At 52.4% G+C, this 19,022-nt stretch overlaps 1 protein-coding gene across 6 annotated transcripts in view; it reads left to right on the top strand.

Annotated features, from left to right (window-relative positions):
* Positions 1–6,491, top strand: part of GSN (gelsolin) — a 116,897-nt gene extending 110,406 nt beyond the window's left edge. For all 6 annotated transcript variants that reach the window (XM_032633809.1, XM_032633807.1, XM_032633811.1 and 3 more), the window contains 6 exons: positions 1,485–1,655; positions 2,265–2,439; positions 3,523–3,647; positions 3,893–3,970; positions 5,420–5,480; positions 6,071–6,491. In XM_032633809.1, the coding sequence (XP_032489700.1) occupies positions 1,485–1,655; positions 2,265–2,439; positions 3,523–3,647; positions 3,893–3,970; positions 5,420–5,480; positions 6,071–6,240 (780 nt within the window). In that variant the 3' untranslated portion in view covers positions 6,241–6,491. The remainder of the gene's footprint in view (positions 1–1,484; positions 1,656–2,264; positions 2,440–3,522; positions 3,648–3,892; positions 3,971–5,419; positions 5,481–6,070) is intronic.
* Positions 6,492–19,022: the final 12,531 nt, after the last annotated feature.

Genomic DNA, 19,022 nt, shown 5'->3' with positions numbered 1-19,022 from the left:
TAGCCTCTCTATGCCTCTGTGTTCTCAAACTGGGGTTAATAACAGTACCTATCTCACAGGATTGCTGTGAGGATGAAGAGTTAACATTTGTAAAGCATTTAGAGCCATGCTTGGCCCATAATAGACCCCTTATACAGGTGTGTTAAGTATAAGGACACATACATCCCAAGTAGGAACTAATTGGATTAGACAGGGCCCCCATCCAGGGAGGGAGTTTTCAGCTGGGACCCAATGGTTGAGTAGGAGTTAGCCAGGCATATTCCAGGTAGAGGGAAGGGTACATGTAAAGGCCCTGAGGTGGGAGGGGGCACTGGTTATTAAAGCGAGGGGAGGGTGCCACGATAGGAGCCTGGGGAGATGATCAGAGGGACCAGACCACCCAGAAACCACCGTGAGGATGTTGACCTTGACCCTGAGAACAAGGGGACGTTGCTAACATGGTAAATGTAACGTGAAGGGATTCATGGGTTTAAAAGGTTGCTCTGGCTACAGTGTTGGGCCCTGGAGGGCAGCAGGTGGGGGAGACATGGGAGAAGGAGACAGAATCCTCCTTTCTCTATCCTACCCTTGGAGTGAGCAGGGCTCTGGATTCAGATTCGGGGTTGGTGCCTTGAACTTTGACCACGACAGTGGGATCCTCTGGGTCCTGGAGGCTGGGTGCCGGGCGCCCAGTGGGATGGTTACTGCCTCAGCTCATCCCAGCATCAGCCTTACGAGTAGCGTTCTTGGCCCCATTTCACAGAGGAAGAAACTGAGAGGTTGAGGCCCGTGCCTGAATTCTCGCTGTCAGGACGGAGCTTGGATCTGAGCTCTGACCCAGCAGTGGTGGCCCACGTTGGGAAGTGACTACAATACCCCCGACCCACACGTGCGATTGTCTTCTAGATTTAGCTAGCCAGGGTCACAACTGGGATCCGAAATGAAATGGGCACACAGGGCAGAAGCAGATGTGATACATCTTAGACCTCCTTGCCCTCTCCCTCCCACCACTGAGCCCTTGACTGCAGTCTGCTTGTGGGGTGCACTGGCTGTGCAGGAGGGGTCTCTCCAGATCTGGAAGGCTCTATTCTCACCACTCTGCCAGCTTTCATGCCTGAGGCTGACATCACCATCCTGGAAGAAAGTGCACGAACAGTCCCTGTGCTTCCATTTAAGGGAATATTTGCAAACGTGGGCTCTCTTGGTTCTTGGACTAGACTCAGGCTCAGCAAGGCAGGGCCTCGTGGGAGGGGAGCGGCCGAGGCAGTGCCCGGGGGGCCTCAGGCAATAGTGCTGTGTCCGGCCTTCCTGGAACTCCTGTTCCCCTGCCAGCCCCTGTGTGCTGTAGGGTCATACACCACCCGTGCACAGACCCAAGTGTGACGGCCTTATTTGAGGGGTGAGCCCAGGCTGTGCTGGCTGCAGGGGGTGGCGGTGAGCCTGGTGTCGTGCAGGACTGACGTTCCCACCCCCTTTCCTGACTTGCTCTCCTGTCTCCCTCCCAGAGCCGTGTGGTCCAAGGCAAGGAGCCTGCTCACCTCATGAGCCTGTTTGGCGGGAAACCCATGATCATCTACAGGGGTGGCACCTCCCGCGAGGGTGGACAGACAGCTCCTGCCAGTACCCGCCTCTTCCAGGTCCGGGCCAGCAGTTCTGGAGCCACCCGAGCTGTTGAGGTAATACCCAGGCCCTGGACCCCAGGCAGGATTGGCCTCTCTGAAACCTCCCAGGCTTGATGGGGAGATCTCCGGGCATGGGATTGGGTGGGTTTGGCTGAGGGGTTAAGAAGCAGCTTTTTGTACCTTCCTGCCCTGGCAGCAAGATTGTATGTCTTAGATTTCCCCTTGTTTCAAGAAATGCCCATTGCCCCTTGCATACCTTCCATAACGGGCAGCTCACTACCTCACAGGCAGTCCATTCTTCACAATCCGGACGTTGTTCTTCATTACGTTCCAGTTGGCTGCTCTCCCTTTCATGGTGGAAGGTGCATATCTATTGAGCAGCCTAGAGAATGGGACTATCACCTTCTTTGTTCTGGGCGCCCAACTTCTGTTAATGCAGCCCAGATTTCTAGAATCTCCTTGGCTAGCCACAGTGCACTAATGACTCGTGGGAGTCAACTAAGGCCCTCAGTGCCCAAAGTCTGTGTCCTCAGCTCTGATGGGGTGTGTGCTCTTCCAAGCCCTCACCTGAGAGCTGGTCCTGCTGCAGCGTCTCCTGGGCTACGAGGAGGGGGCTGAGGACATTTTATCTGGTTCCTGATTAATCGAGGACTGCCCTCCCAGGTGATCCCCAAGGCTGGCGTGCTAAACTCCAACGATGCCTTTGTCCTGAAAACCCCCTCCGCCGCCTACCTGTGGGTGGGTACAGGAGCCAGCGAGGCAGAGAAGACCGGGGCCCAGGAGCTGCTCCAGGTGCTTCGGGCCCAACCTGTGCAAGTGGCAGAAGGCAGCGAGCCAGGTAGGTGCAACGGGTGGAGGGGCCTCTGCTGCTTCTGGGGATGCAGCTGTTACGTTTCCCTCCCTTCTGTCTGCTTGGGGGTTTCTATATCCTCCCCCCTCTCCTGAGCACCTGTCCCCTAATGTGCGTTAATAAAAGTGAGTTAGGGAATTCCCTGGCGGTCCAGTGGTTAGGACTCTGCGCTTTCGCCACAGGGGCACGTGTTCAATTCCTGGTCGGGGAACTAAGATCCCGCATGCCACAGCGCTGCCAAAAAAAAAAAAAAAAAGTGAATTAGATGAAAATGAGGGCTATGGTCAGTGAGAGGGAGGCGTCCACGAATTAGAGAAAGGAGAGCTCGGTGTGGGCTGGGGCAGGTGGGGAAGTCAGCTGGAAGAGGGGTCACAATGCCACAAGCCTGCTTTGTTTCCAGAGCATGGGTCAGGAACACCTTTGTTATGCCAACCCTAGGTCTTTCCATTCTTACTTTTAAGCCCAATCCTTCCTGCCTGATGCTTAGCAGAAATGGGGAAGAGTAGTTCTGTCTAGAGCAGCACAGTCCACTGGAACCTTCTGAGAGAATGGACATGTTCTATGTCTGCCAGGTCCAATTTGGTGGCCACTAGTCACATGTTTAGGTTAATGAATATTTAAATGTGACTGGTGGGAAAATGCAATTAAATTTAAATAGCACATGTGGACAGAGCAGGTATAGTGGAAATGATACGTGGCGTCAGGTAAGGTGGCTTTACAGCATACTAGCTGTGTGATGTTGGGTGAGTTGCCTAACCTCTCTGAGCCTCAGCCACCTCATAGGTTGAGCGGGGATAATTATCCCCATCCCGCGGTGCTGTCGTCAGTCTCAAACAAGAAGTAGTCCTGGCTGTGTGTCCACTGCCAAGTCTTCCCTCTCTGGGCCTCTGTTTCATCACCGTCGAATTCCTCAGGCCCCTTCCTTCTTTGGCGCCCTGGGATTTTGAGATGCAGGCTGCGGATTGAGAGCAGTTTGTTGTGCTAGGGTAGGGTTTGTCCCAGGGTCTAAAGAGAAGTGCTGGAGGGGGGAGGGTGGTGTCAGTTGGTAACTGGTGTGGCCTCCCCTCACAGACAGCTTCTGGGAGGCCCTGGGTGGGAAGGCCGCCTACCGCACGTCCCCACGGCTGAAGGACAAGAAGATGGATGCCCACCCTCCTCGCCTCTTCGCCTGCTCCAACAAGATCGGACGTTTTGTGGTGAGTCCCAGCGGAGGGCAAAGGGCGCTCCCTCTGCTTGCCCCTTGGGAGGTGTGTTCCAGGGAGCGGAGCTGTTGCAGCCACAGCAGGGGCAGGGAGTGTACCCTTCTGACAGACCAGCATAGACCCATGCAGGTTGGAGGCAGCTCTGCATCTCACTCAAGGGGGCAGATAGAGCAGGCCTACCGGGGCGGGGAAAGCGGCTTGCTGGTGTGCTGTTATTAACCTCTTCCATTCCTTCCCAGATCGAAGAGGTCCCTGGCGAGCTCATGCAGGAAGACCTGGCCACCGATGACGTCATGCTTCTGGACACCTGGGACCAGGTGGGTGGAGCACGGTGTTGCAAGTCACTCTCCCTTTCTGAGCCTCCATTTTCTCATCTGCAGAATGGGCATGGTGGTACCTACCTTGCATAATCCAAACTGATGAGAGGTAGATAAAACCTCCTTGCCAACTGCAAAGCACCATGTAAATGCAAATCAGACGACCAGGGTTATTTCCAAGGCCTTAGGGGAGCCTGAACTCTTCCTTTAAATCTGTTGGTAAAGAAAGTTGAACTTTGCAGCATGTCACGTGCAGGCATAAACTGTCCGGGGTGTCACCTAGAAGTAAACATTTCCCTGTCCCCACAGGGCTTGCATTCTCGTTGGGGGTGGCAGTCCATAACCCCTCCTATCAAGCTGGCTTCTCCCAGAGTTGTCAGGGTTAGAGATAGCAGCCATGCAGGTGTAAGACTCCCCTCGACCCGCAGGGCTGTTTCTTGGGCTCCCCAGTTGGAAGATCAGTACCAAAAGGTTTGTGGTTTAGCCGTTCAGCTGCTGGCAACTTTGTTCCGTTTACTACTTAATCTGTACGTTCATCTGTTTTTCACTCACTCAGCCAACATTTATGAAGCACCACTGTCTTCCAGGCAGAATGCTGTGATGCTGGGAGTCCTGTGATGAGCAGTACAGTCACAATACCTGGTGTTGCAGTAGGGAACACATTTGTAAATAAGTGAGGGCAAGGAAGTCTGGCATTTTATTGTCTGATACCATCTTATCAATGACACGCTCTGTATTTTAGATACACATCAAAATAAATGATACATAAAAATCAGCTGGATAGGTTTTTTGGTGTAACAAGCTTGTCATAAGATTCAAGATGGTGGTAGTGGTGGTTGTTTTTATTCCAAGCCTTAGACCATGTTGGCTCAGCACACGGAGACTGGCACATAGCAGACTCTTAATGCATATTCGTTGGGTGAAGAAACCAGTGAGCATATGTTAGGCTGCTCATTTGTTGAACGAGTAAATGCCCGGAAGGGGATCATTCCTGAACTGCTAGAGAGGGGTCTCAACCTCAGTGGCTGACGGTACCTGTTAGTGAGTGAAGCAGGCTGAGCTGGGGAGACACGAAGGCATGGTGGAGTCTGAGGCAAACTGGAACTTCCCATTGAGAGGGGCAGCTGCTACTCAGCTTCGTCCTTCACGTGCAGGTGAGGCTGCCAGATCCTCCCCGTTTGGAAGGGAAGTTGGAAGTCTGGATTGAATGTAATCCGCTAGTCACTCAGTTTGTCTAAAAGCAGACCACCCCCCCAGAGAGTGGTGGGCCTACAGAGCAGGTTGGAGGTCACCAGTTTGCCGTCTCTGTTCCAAATCCTTGGAATCCCGGTCCGCGGGCTCTGTCAGCCGAGGGGGTGTCTGGTCCACACCTGGAACCTGCCGCGCTTCCTCCAGGAGCGTGTAGAGTCAGCACGCCTCACGCCATTTCATCTCGCGCCTCTCTTCCAGGTCTTTGTCTGGGTTGGAAAGGATTCTGAAGAAGAGGAAAGGACAGAAGCCTTGACCTCTGGTGAGGACCCAAGGGTGCCTGTGGGTCTGTGTCATGCGGTGGGGTGGAAGCAGCTTCCTCTGCGGGTCTGGGCGTTTGTGACGGTGGAGGTGGGGACTTTCGCATCCGTGGTCAGCCCCCGGTGAGCCCTCCCTGGGATGGTGAAAGAACAGCTCACTTTCTGCAGAAGCCTTAGGTCCCACCAAAAGGAAGCAGCAGCTAGGAGCTGCTTCAGATTCCCAGAATGCCCAAGGACCAAACTTGTCAGGATTTAGATGTGGGAAAGCAGATCCCTGGTAGCTGAGCAGATCTGATTTGGGAGCTGGAAACCCAAAAGCTGGTTCTTTGATATCTTCCAGTAGGGAACGGCTAGAGAAAAATGACATAAGCTTCGTGAAGCTGGAGGTTAAACTGTGACCCCCGTTCCTTCCCATGTTCCTGGGCAGGGCGGTGGAGGAGTCATGTGGGTGTCATTGCCTTTAAGGGATGGTGGTGTCCAGTGCGGGGTTGGGCCTTGGGGACAGTGGGACCAAAAACCATCTTAGGCAGGGAACCATGTCTCCTTGGCGAGGGAGACCCTAAGGATTCTTCTCCTGCCTATGTGTCTGCAGCTAAGCGGTACATCGAGACAGACCCAGCTAATCGTGATAGGCGGACCCCTATCACCATGGTGAAGCAAGGCTTTGAGCCTCCCTCCTTCGTGGGCTGGTTCCTTGGCTGGGATGACAACTATTGGTCTATGGATCCCTTGGACAGGGCCCTAGCTGAGCTGGCTGCCTGAGGAAGGCCCCACCCTGTTACTGGTCAGTGCCTTTCAGAACTGTCCATCCCGCAAGGAGACCTTACAGCGAGCAGGGCCACTCTGGTGTGTGTGTGTGTGTGTGTGTGTGGTGGTTGTTTTGTTTGTTTGTTTGCTTTTTTACAGTAGCCAAAAACAGCCCTGCAAAAATTCAGGGTGCTTGCAAAATTGTCTCAAGTATTTGTGCTTTTGGAAATAATTGAATTCAATAAAAAGCTTTTTGAAGTGTGTTACCCTGCTGTGGCTCATTTGTCCTAGTCATTGTTCTGAGAAGGGCCCGAGTGGGGCGGGGGAGGGGGGGGGGGGGCGGGGGGGGGGGGGGAAGGGGGAGGCATGGCTTGTATCTGTGAACCAGTGAGTGAGTTTCATTCACCTCGTGTGTGAATCACGGTGCGCTTTGAAGCAGTGAGGTGAAAGGGGTATAGATTGTACTGGGGTAAAATGCTTATGTGGAAGGAAATTGGGAGGGAACCAGGAGGCTGGAGAGCCATCAGACTGAGATGCAAGTCTGACCCCAAGTGAAGGAGGGAGGAAGAGGGGTTGGGTGGATGCATCTTAGATGGCCGTGCAGTCCAGCAAGCTTCAGCAAAGCTTTTGGGGAGTCCTTGAGCCAAAGTAAAAAAAAAAAAAAAAAAAAATTTAATGTAGAGTCCCATTTTTGTTATTATTTTTTATTGTAGTAAACTATACATAACATAGTATTTTATCACTTTGACCATTTGCAAATGTACAATTCAGTGGCACTAAGTACATTTACAATGTTATGTAGCCGTCCCCACTGTCTATATCCAAACCTTTTTCATAATCTCCAACATAAACTCTGTGCCCATTAAACAATAACTCCTATTCCCCCCTCCCCTCTGCCCCTGGCAACCTTTCTTCCACTTTCTGTCTTCATGAATTTGCCTATTCTAGGTACCTCGTATAAGTGGAATCATGCATTTGTCCTCTGTCTGCATAATGTTTTCAAAATTCATACATTTTACAGCACGTGTAAAAATTACATTCCTTTTTGTGGCTGAATAATATTCCATTGTGTGTATATGCCACATTTCATTTATCCATTCATCCATCGATGGACACTCAGGTCATTTCCACCTTTTGGCTATTGTGAATAATGCCGCTGTGAACCTTGGTGTACAAATATTTGTTTGATTTAAAATGTTCTGGAGCCCAAGTCAAATCAGCCAACGAAGGATGTGAAGGTCTCCCAGGGGTGGGGTGTGTCTTATCTCCCCACTACACTCAGTCATTGGGAGGCCTGGCCTTGGAACACTGTCAGTAGGAGTTCAAAGCCAGCAGCTGGACCCCTGAGTCACTTACATTCCCTGTAGGAGAACGTGGGCAAGGTACCACACCCTGTAACATCTGCCTGCATCTTCCTCGCTTCCTCTGGTTCCTCCCACGAGTGTTTCTGCTGACATGAGGTGCTCCTGGATGCTCCCGAAATTTGCAGCCTTTGGGGTGTGGAAGAGGGACTTCCTCTGTGCCCCACTTGGTCCCCCAGACCCTGACTCTTCGCTGATGCTCCATTTGTCATGAAGTTCCTCTTAGATGTCTCCATGAACTTATGTCTCTAAACCTTTTCTCCATGGAGATCCCAAACCAGTCCAAGGAACTGCTGGGAGACAGATCCCCTTCCCTCCCCTCTATCCTTCTGGTCTTTTCTCTCCACGTTTTCCCCTTTTTTGTTCTATGCCTCTCCCCCACCCATCCCCATCAACTTACAGAGGGAAAACTCGTTCATAGGACCGCGGAAGAACAGAAACCAGTGTGAGGGTTTATGTGGTGGGATGGGTGTGTGTGTGTTTACACTGCTGTTTCCAAAGCTGGCTGATCACACCAATTGCCCAGGGAGTTTTTAAAACCGTAAATTCCCTAGGGGCCCTACCTCAATAGAGTCTGATTCATCGCAGAAGTGACGGGAGTAGTGGGGAAGGAATTTTCCAGGTGAAACATGGAGTGGTCGGGAGTCAGGTCATCTCAGGCAGGGTATGGAGCTATACAAAGATGGAGCTCTGAGGGAGAATGTTGTACTCAGGGACAGACTGCAGCCCAGGGGGCTGGAGCAGAAGGTGGGAAAGCAGAGAGTTCACAGAGGGCCTCAAATGCCACGCTGAGGGGTTTGAACTTGATCTTGTAATGCCTACCTCTACTCCAAAGGGCCACTTTCATGGTCAAAGCTATCAACTTGACAAATGCAAAGTTCTGGAACAAAGGCAGCCTTTACCACCTCGAGGTTGTAGGGCCTTCACTAGAGGAAGGTGGAGGCTTGTCTAGACAGAGCCAGCTCGCTGTGGAAGGTCAAAGGCAGGTGAACCTGCCATGCATTCTTCATTTCCAGTTATTGGCATTCAAGGCAGTTTATTGGCCAATTTCGGTTTATTGGTGTCTGTAGCTTGAGAGAGAGAGGTCTGCCTACTCTGAGAAAGGAAGTTGTCTGAGGCAATAGAGTTGCTTGGACTCCATATTTTTTTCTCTCAAAGACAAAATAATGAGTCAGGAACACTATCACTTCAACCATATAGTTTTATCTTCCTAACGTTTTTTGAGAGACGTTGGATTCCATCGTCTACAATGGAGAAGTCATTGTGAAATGCCATGACAGGTGCCCAGGGGGCGTCTCTTGGAAAGAGGTTGGTCTGGGCTTGGATCCTGAATCCTATCTTGGACAATTCAGTTCAACAGATACATATTTATGCCAGGCCGTGTGCAAGGCACTAGGGATAGGACAGAAAATTTCTGTGAGCCTCAGCTTCCCCACCTGCAAAATGGTAATATTGTATTCATATAGTACCTAACTGGAGGTGGTACAATATAGGGGCTGAAAGTGGGGCTTTGAAGTCAGACCTGGGTTCAAATTCTAGCTCCACCACAGCTACAATCAGCAGTGTAGTCTTACTTCAATTCTTTGTAGCTTCCTTAGCTGCAAAATGGGAATAAGAACAGAGCCTACCCAACGAAGACTTTTATGAGATCATGCTTAATACAATACCTGGCACATAGTAAATGCTCAAAAATGGTAAACATGTTATTATTTGGTAAAACCAAAGAGCCTAGTCCACAGCAGGACTTAGTACATAACCATGGAGGTAAAGACCCACTACACTGTCGATCAGACAGGATATTTTTGGCTGTAAGAAGTGGAAAACCGACTCAAATCAAATTAAACCATAAGCACACTTATATGCTCTCATAAATGGTAGTGCAGAGTTTCGGGGGCCATCTCGGTTGACTAAACCCATTGGGTCTGTCTGGGTTTCTTGTTGATTCTCTTGGCTCCGCCCCTCCCGATCTGGTACTGAAATACCTGTAGGCGTCCTGTCTGTCACACCCGTGCATGGCAACGCCCAAAGGAAAAGATAAAGGATTGTTTTGAGAAGTTCTCCCAGAAAAGGGAGGCGGAACTATCCCCCAGTCCATAGAGAACCTCTCCTCAGATCTCAAGAGCCCGTATGGGGTTACATGACCATTCCTGACCAAATCATGGGCTGGGGGATAGAATTATCAATAATAGCCAGTTAAATTCATGACAGGAGCTGGGATTGGATTCTTCTTCCCCTGAGATAAGAGCTCTAACGGGGAGAAACCTAAAGTCATGGTTCCTAGGAAGGAGGAAGGGGGTAAATGGACACTGGGTAGACAGCCATTTTGTGGGAGACTTTTTTGGAGTCAGATGCTAAAAATAATAATGAACGGTAATGGTTCCTTACGGTTTTATGACGTCTAGTAATTTTCAGAGGGCTTAATTTCCAACCTGTTTTTTTGTTTTGTTTTGTTTTTTGTTTTCAGAATCTTTGTGGGAAGATTCCCAGCCTCCATTATGGTTACTAAGTTTCTAGAGCTTCCTGAAATCTGTTAGTTGTTTCAATTTCCTTTGTCAACGAACTCTGGCTATAGGGTGGATTGAAAAGGGCTGCCTCCTATTCGCAAGTGTGACTCCTTTAGGCAAATCTCAGCCTGATCTGAGCCCGGAGCTGCTGAAATTGGGGAAGATCTTAAAGATCATCTATCTAGTCCAAAGGTTCTCGAGTCTTTGGACAGGCATGGCGGTGGGGTCAGAGGATCATCTGTCTAGTCCAATGGTTCTCGAGTCTTTGGATAGGCATGGCGGTGGGGTCGGAGGATCATCTGTCTAGTCCAATGGTTCTCGAGTCTTTGGACAGGCATGGCGGTGGGGTCGGAGGATCATCTGTCTAGTCCAATGGTTCTCGAGTCTTTGGACAGGCATGGCGGTGGGGTCGGAGGATCATCTGTCTAGTCCAATGGTTCTCGAGTCTTTGGACAGGCATGGCGGTGGGGTCGGAGGATCATCTGTCTAGTCCAAAGGTTCTCGAGTCTTTGGACAGGCATGGCGGTGGGGTCGGAGGATCATCTGTCTAGTCCAATGGTTCTCGAGTCTTTGGACAGGCATGGCGGTGGGGTCGGAGGATCATCTGTCTAGTCCAATGGTTCTCGAGTCTTTGGACAGGCATGGCGGTGGGGTCGGAGGATCATCTGTCTAGTCCAATGGTTCTCGAGTCTTTGGACAGGCATGGCGGTGGGGTCGGAGGATCATCTGTCTAGTCCAATGGTTCTCGAGTCTTTGGACAGGCATGGCGGTGGGGTCGGAGGATCATCTGTCTAGTCCAAAGGTTCTCGAGTCTTTGGACAGGCATGGCGGTGGGGTCGGAGGATCATCTGTCTAGTCCAATGGTTCTCGAGTCTTTGGACAGGCATGGCGGTGGGGTCGGAGGATCATCTGTCTAGTCCAAAGGTTCTCGAGTCTTTGGACAGGCATGGCGGTGGGGTCGGAGGATCATCTGTCTAGTCCAATGGTTCTCGAGTCTTTGGACAGGCATGGCGGTGGGGTCGGAGGATCATCTGTCTAGTCCAATGGTTCTCGAGTCTTTGGACAGGCATGGCGGTGGGGTCGGAGGATCATCTGTCTAGTCCAAAGGTTCTCGAGTCTTTGGACAGGCATGGCGGTGGGGTCGGAGGATCATCTGTCTAGTCCAATGGTTCTCGAGTCTTTGGACAGGCATGGCGGTGGGGTCGGAGGATCATCTGTCTAGTCCAAAGGTTCTCGAGTCTTTGGACAGGCATGGCGGTGGGGTCAGAGGATCATCTGTCTAGTCCAAAGGTTCTCGAGTCTTTGGACAGGCATGGCGGTGGGGTCGGAGGATCATCTGTCTAGTCCAAAGGTTCTCGAGTCTTTGGACAGGCATGGCGGTGGGGTCGGAGGATCATCTGTCTAGTCCAATGGTTCTCGAGTCTTTGGACAGGCATGGCGGTGGGGTCGGAGGATCATCTGTCTAGTCCAATGGTTCTCGAGTCTTTGGACAGGCATGGCGGTGGGGTCGGAGGATCATCTGTCTAGTCCAAAGGTTCTCGAGTCTTTGGACAGGCATGGCGGTGGGGTCGGAGGATCATCTGTCTAGTCCAAAGGTTCTCGAGTCTTTGGACAGGCATGGCGGTGGGGTCGGAGGATCATCTGTCTAGTCCAATGGTTCTCGAGTCTTTGGACAGGCATGGCGGTGGGGTCGGAGGATCATCTGTCTAGTCCAATGGTTCTCGAGTCTTTGGACAGGCATGGCGGTGGGGTCGGAGGATCATCTGTCTAGTCCAAAGGTTCTCGAGTCTTTGGACAGGCATGGCGGTGGGGTCGGAGGATCATCTGTCTAGTCCAAAGGTTCTCGAGTCTTTGGACAGGCATGGCGGTGGGGTCGGAGGATCATCTGTCTAGTCCAAAGGTTCTCGAGTCTTTGGACAGGCATGGCGGTGGGGTCGGAGGATCATCTGTCTAGTCCAATGGTTCTCGAGTCTTTGGACAGGCATGGCGGTGGGGTCGGAGGATCATCTGTCTAGTCCAAAGGTTCTCGAGTCTTTGGACAGGCATGGCGGTGGGGTCGGAGGATCATCTGTCTAGTCCAATGGTTCTCGAGTCTTTGGACAGGCATGGCGGTGGGGTCGGAGGATCATCTGTCTAGTCCAATGGTTCTCGAGTCTTTGGACAGGCATGGCGGTGGGGTCGGAGGATCATCTGTCTAGTCCAATGGTTCTCGAGTCTTTGGACAGGCATGGCGGTGGGGTCGGAGGATCATCTGTCTAGTCCAATGGTTCTCGAGTCTTTGGACAGGCATGGCGGTGGGGTCGGAGGATCATCTGTCTAGTCCAATGGTTCTCGAGTCTTTGGACAGGCATGGCGGTGGGGTCGGAGGATCATCTGTCTAGTCCAATGGTTCTCGAGTCTTTGGACAGGCATGGCGGTGGGGTCGGAGGATCATCTGTCTAGTCCAATGGTTCTCGAGTCTTTGGACAGGCATGGCGGTGGGGTCAGAGGATCATCTGTCTAGTCCAATGGTTCTCGAGTCTTTGGACAGGCATGGCGGTGGGGTCAGAGGATCATCTGTCTAGTCCAATGGTTCTCGAGTCTTTGGACAGGCATGGCGGTGGGGTCAGAGGATCATCTGTCTAGTCCAATGGTTCTCGAGTCTTTGGACAGGCATGGCGGTGGGGTCAGAGGATCATCTGTCTAGTCCAATGGTTCTCGAGTCTTTGGACAGGCATGGCGGTGGGGTCAGAGGATCATCTGTCTAGTCCAATGGTTCTCGAGTCTTTGGACAGGCATGGCGGTGGGGTCAGAGGATCATCTGTCTAGTCCAATGGTTCTCGAGTCTTTGGACAGGCATGGCGGTGGGGTCAGAGGATCATCTGTCTAGTCCAATGGTTCTCGAGTCTTTGGACAGGCATGGCGGTGGGGTCAGAGGATCATCTGTCTAGTCCAATGGTTCTCGAGTCTTTGGACAGGCATGGCGGTGGGGTCAGAGGATCATCTGTCTAGTCCAATGGTTCTCGAGTCTTTGGACAGGCATGGCGGTGGGGTCTGAGGATCATCTGTCTAGTCCAATGGTTCTCGAGTCTTTGGACAGGCATGGCGGTGGGGTCAGAGGATCATCTGTCTAGTCCAAAGGTTCTCGAGTCTTTGGACAGGCATGGCGGTGGGGTCAGAGGATCATCTGTCTAGTCCAATGGTTCTCGAGTCTTTGGACAGGCATGGCGGTGGGGTCAGAGGATCATCTGTCTAGTCCAATGGTTCTCGAGTCTTTGGACAGGCATGGCGGTGGGGTCAGAGGATCATCTGTCTAGTCCAATGGTTCTCGAGTCTTTGGACAGGCATGGCGGTGGGGTCAGAGGATCATCTGTCTAGTCCAAAGGTTCTCGAGTCTTTGGACAGGCATGGCGGTGGGGTCAGAGGATCATCTGTCTAGTCCAAAGGTTCTCGAGTCTTTGGACAGGCATGGCGGTGGGGTCAGAGGATCATCTGTCTAGTCCAATGGTTCTCAAGTCTTTGGACAGGCATGGCGGTGGGGTCAGAGGATCATCTGTCTAGTCCAATGGTTCTCGAGTCTTTGGACAGGCATGGCGGTGGGGTCAGAGGATCATCTGTCTAGTCCAATGGTTCTCGAGTCTTTGGACAGGCATGGCGGTGGGGTCAGAGGATCATCTGTCTAGTCCAATGGTTCTCGAGTCTTTGGACAGGCATGGCGGTGGGGTCAGAGGATCATCTGTCTAGTCCAAAGGTTCTCGAGTCTTTGGACAGGCATGGCGGTGGGGTCAGAGGATCATCTGTCTAGTCCAATGGTTCTCGAGTCTTTGGACAGGCATGGCGGTGGGGTCAGAGGATCATCTGTCTAGTCCAATGGTTCTCGAGTCTTTGGACAGGCATGGCGGTGGGGTCAGAGGATCATCTGTCTAGTCCAATGGTTCTCGAGTCTTTGGACAGGCATGGCGGTGGGGTCAGAGGATCATCTGTCTAGTCCAATGGTTCTCGAGTCTTTGGACAGGCATGGCGGTGGGGTCAGAGGATCATCTGTCTAGTCCAATGGTTCTCGAGTCTTTGGACAGGCATGGCGGTGGGGTCAGAGGATCATCTGTCTAGTCCAATGGTTCTCGAGTCTTTGGACAGGCATGGCGGTGGGGTCAGAGGATCATCTGTCTAGTCCAATGGTTCTCGAGTCTTTGGACAGGCATGGCGGTGGGGTCAGAGGATCATCTGTCTAGTCCAAAGGTTCTCGAGTCTTTGGACAGGCATGGCGGTGGGGTCAGAGGATCATCTGTCTAGTCCAAAGGTTCTCGAGTCTTTGGACAGGCATGGCGGTGGGGTCAGAGGATCATCTGTCTAGTCCAATGGTTCTCGAGTCTTTGGACAGGCATGGCGGTGGGGTCAGAGGATCATCTGTCTAGTCCAATGGTTCTCGAGTCTTTGGACAGGCATGGCGGTGGGGTCAGAGGATCATCTGTCTAGTCCAAAGGTTCTCGAGTCTTTGGACAGGCATGGCGGTGGGGTCAGAGGATCATCTGTCTAGTCCAATGGTTCTCGAGTCTTTGGACAGGCATGGCGGTGGGGTCAGAGGATCATCTGTCTAGTCCAATGGTTCTCGAGTCTTTGGACAGGCATGGCGGTGGGGTCAGAGGATCATCTGTCTAGTCCAATGGTTCTCGAGTCTTTGGACAGGCATGGCGGTGGGGTCAGAGGATCATCTGTCTAGTCCAATGGTTCTCGAGTCTTTGGACAGGCATGGCGGTGGGGTCAGAGGATCATCTGTCTAGTCCAATGGTTCTCGAGTCTTTGGACAGGCATGGCGGTGGGGTCAGAGGATCATCTGTCTAGTCCAATGGTTCTCGAGTCTTTGGACAGGCATGGCGGTGGGGTCAGAGGATCATCTGTCTAGTCCAATGGTTCTCGAGTCTTTGGACAGGCATGGCGGTGGGGTCAGAGGATCATCTGTCTAGTCCAATGGTTCTCGAGTCTTTGGACAGGCATGGCGGTGGGGTCAGAGGATCATCTGTCTAGTCCAATGGTTCTCGAGTCTTTGGACAGGCATGGCGGTGGGGTCAGAGGATCATCTGTCTAGTCCAATGGTTCTCGAGTCTTTGGACAGGCATGGCGGTGGGGTCGGAGGATCATCTGTCTAGTCCAATGGTTCTCGAGTCTTTGGACAGGCATGGCGGTGGGGTCGGAGGATCATCTGTCTAGTCCAATGGTTCTCGAGTCTTTGGACAGGCATGGCGGTGGGGTCGGAGGATCATCTGTCTAGTCCAATGGTTCTCGAGTCTTTGGACAGGCATGGCGGTGGGGTCGGAGGATCATCTGTCTAGTCCAATGGTTCTCGAGTCTTTGGACAGGCATGGCGGTGGGGTCGGAGGATCATCTGTCTAGTCCAATGGTTCTCGAGTCTTTGGACAGGCATGGCGGTGGGGTCGGAGGATCATCTGTCTAGTCCAAAGGTTCTCGAGTCTTTGGACAGGCATGGCGTTGGGGTCGGAGGATCATCTGTCTAGTCCAATGGTTCTCGAGTCTTTGGACAGGCATGGCGGTGGGGTCGGAGGATCATCTGTCTAGTCCAATGGTTCTCGAGTCTTTGGACAGGCATGGCGGTGCGGTCGGAGGATCATCTGTCTAGTCCAATGGTTCTCGAGTCTTTGGACAGGCATGGCGGTGGGGTCAGAGGATCATCTGTCTAGTCCAATGGTTCTCGAGTCTTTGGACAGGCATGGCGGTGGGGTCAGAGGATCATCTGTCTAGTCCAATGGTTCTCGAGTCTTTGGACAGGCATGGCGGTGGGGTCAGAGGATCATCTGTCTAGTCCAATGGTTCTCGAGTCTTTGGACAGGCATGGCGGTGGGGTCAGAGGATCATCTGTCTAGTCCAAAGGTTCTCGAGTCTTTGGACAGGCATGGCGGTGGGGTCAGAGGATCATCTGTCTAGTCCAATGGTTCTCGAGTCTTTGGACAGGCATGGCGGTGGGGTCAGAGGATCATCTGTCTAGTCCAATGGTTCTCGAGTCTTTGGACAGGCATGGCGGTGGGGTCAGAGGATCATCTGTCTAGTCCAAAGGTTCTCGAGTCTTTGGACAGGCATGGCGGTGGGGTCAGAGGATCATCTGTCTAGTCCAATGGTTCTCGAGTCTTTGGACAGGCATGGCGGTGGGGTCAGAGGATCATCTGTCTAGTCCAATGGTTCTCGAGTCTTTGGACAGGCATGGCGGTGGGGTCAGAGGATCATCTGTCTAGTCCAATGGTTCTCGAGTCTTTGGACAGGCATGGCGGTGGGGTCAGAGGATCATCTGTCTAGTCCAAAGGTTCTCGAGTCTTTGGACAGGCATGGCGGTGGGGTCAGAGGATCATCTGTCTAGTCCAATGGTTCTCGAGTCTTTGGACAGGCATGGCGGTGGGGTCAGAGGATCATCTGTCTAGTCCAATGGTTCTCGAGTCTTTGGACAGGCATGGCGGTGGGGTCAGAGGATCATCTGTCTAGTCCAATGGTTCTCGAGTCTTTGGACAGGCATGGCGGTGGAGTCAGAGGATCATCTGTCTAGTCCAATGGTTCTCGAGTCTTTGGACAGGCATGGCGGTGGAGTCAGAGGATCATCTGTCTAGTCCAATGGTTCTCGAGTCTTTGGACAGGCATGGCGGTGGGGTCAGAGGATCATCTGTCTAGTCCAAAGGTTCTCGAGTCTTTGGACAGGCATGGCGGTGGGGTCAGAGGATCATCTGTCTAGTCCAAAGGTTCTCGAGTCTTTGGACAGGCATGGCGGTGGGGTCAGAGGATCATCTGTCTAGTCCAATGGTTCTCGAGTCTTTGGACAGGCATGGCGGTGGGGTCAGAGGATCATCTGTCTAGTCCAATGGTTCTCGAGTCTTTGGACAGGCATGGCGGTGGGGTCAGAGGATCATCTGTCTAGTCCAATGGTTCTCGAGTCTTTGGACAGGCATGGCGGTGGGGTCAGAGGATCATCTGTCTAGTCCAATGGTTCTCGAGTCTTTGGACAGGCATGGCGGTGGGGTCAGAGGATCATCTGTCTAGTCCAATGGTTCTCGAGTCTTTGGACAGGCATGGCGGTGGGGTCAGAGGATCATCTGTCTAGTCCAATGGTTCTCGAGTCTTTGGACAGGCATGGCGGTGGGGTCAGAGGATCATCTGTCTAGTCCAATGGTTCTCGAGTCTTTGGACAGGCATGGCGGTGGGGTCAGAGGATCATCTGTCTAGTCCAATGGTTCTCGAGTCTTTGGACAGGCATGGCGGTGGGGTCAGAGGATCATCTGTCTAGTCCAATGGTTCTCGAGTCTTTGGACAGGCATGGCGGTGGGGTCAGAGGATCATCTGTCTAGTCCAATGGTTCTCGAGTCTTTGGACAGGCATGGCGGTGGGGTCAGAGGATCATCTGTCTAGTCCAATGGTTCTCGAGTCTTTGGACAGGCATGGCGGTGGGGTCAGAGGATCATCTGTCTAGTCCAATGGTTCTCGAGTCTTTGGACAGGCATGGCGGTGGGGTCAGAGGATCATCTGTCTAGTCCAATGGTTCTCGAGTCTTTGGACAGGCATGGCGGTGGGGTCAGAGGATCATCTGTCTAGTCCAATGGTTCTCGAGTCTTTGGACAGGCATGGCGGTGGGGTCAGAGGATCATCTGTCTAGTCCAATGGTTCTCGAGTCTTTGGACAGGCATGGCGGTGGGGTCAGAGGATCATCTGTCTAGTCCAATGGTTCTCGAGTCTTTGGACAGGCATGGCGGTGGGGTCAGAGGATCATCTGTCTAGTCCAATGGTTCTCGAGTCTTTGGACAGGCATGGCGGTGGGGTCAGAGGATCATCTGTCTAGTCCAATGGTTCTCGAGTCTTTGGACAGGCATGGCGGTGGGGTCAGAGGATCATCTGTCTAGTCCAATGGTTCTCGAGTCTTTGGACAGGCATGGCGGTGGGGTCAGAGGATCATCTGTCTAGTCCAAAGGTTCTCGAGTCTTTGGACAGGCATGGCGGTGGGGTCAGAGGATCATCTGTCTAGTCCAATGGTTCTCGAGTCTTTGGACAGGCATGGCGGTGGGGTCAGAGGATCATCTGTCTAGTCCAATGGTTCTCGAGTCTTTGGACAGGCATGGCGGTGGGGTCAGAGGATCATCTGTCTAGTCCAATGGTTCTCGAGTCTTTGGACAGGCATGGCGGTGGGGTCAGAGGATCATCTGTCTAGTCCAAAGGTTCTCGAGTCTTTGGACAGGCATGGCGGTGGGGTCAGAGGATCATCTGTCTAGTCCAAAGGTTCTCGAGTCTTTGGACAGGCATGGCGGTGGGGTCAGAGGATCATCTGTCTAGTCCAATGGTTCTCGAGTCTTTGGACAGGCATGGCGGTGGGGTCAGAGGATCATCTGTCTAGTCCAATGGTTCTCGAGTCTTTGGACAGGCATGGCGGTGGGGTCAGAGGATCATCTGTCTAGTCCAATGGTTCTCGAGTCTTTGGACAGGCATGGCGGTGGGGTCAGAGGATCATCTGTCTAGTCCAATGGTTCTCGAGTCTTTGGACAGGCATGGCGGTGGGGTCGGAGGATCATCTGTCTAGTCCAAAGGTTCTCGAGTCTTTGGACAGGCATGGCGGTGGGGTCAGAGGATCATCTGTCTAGTCCAAAGGTTCTCGAGTCTTTGGACAGGCATGGCGGTGGGGTCAGAGGATCATCTGTCTAGTCCAATGGTTCTCGAGTCTTTGGACAGGCATGGCGGTGGGGTCAGAGGATCATCTGTCTAGTCCAATGGTTCTCGAGTCTTTGGACAGGCATGGCGGTGGGGTCAGAGGATCATCTGTCTAGTCCAATGGTTCTCGAGTCTTTGGACAGGCATGGCGGTGGGGTCAGAGGATCATCTGTCTAGTCCAATGGTTCTCGAGTCTTTGGACAGGCATGGCGGTGGGGTCAGAGGATCATCTGTCTAGTCCAATGGTTCTCGAGTCTTTGGA

This window comes from Phocoena sinus, chromosome 6 (assembly GCF_008692025.1).
Source record: "Phocoena sinus isolate mPhoSin1 chromosome 6, mPhoSin1.pri, whole genome shotgun sequence".
In the NCBI taxonomy this organism is placed as follows: Eukaryota; Metazoa; Chordata; class Mammalia; order Artiodactyla; family Phocoenidae; genus Phocoena; species Phocoena sinus.
Note: the sequence above shows the minus strand (reverse complement) of the source record. Positions and strands in the feature narration are given on the sequence as shown.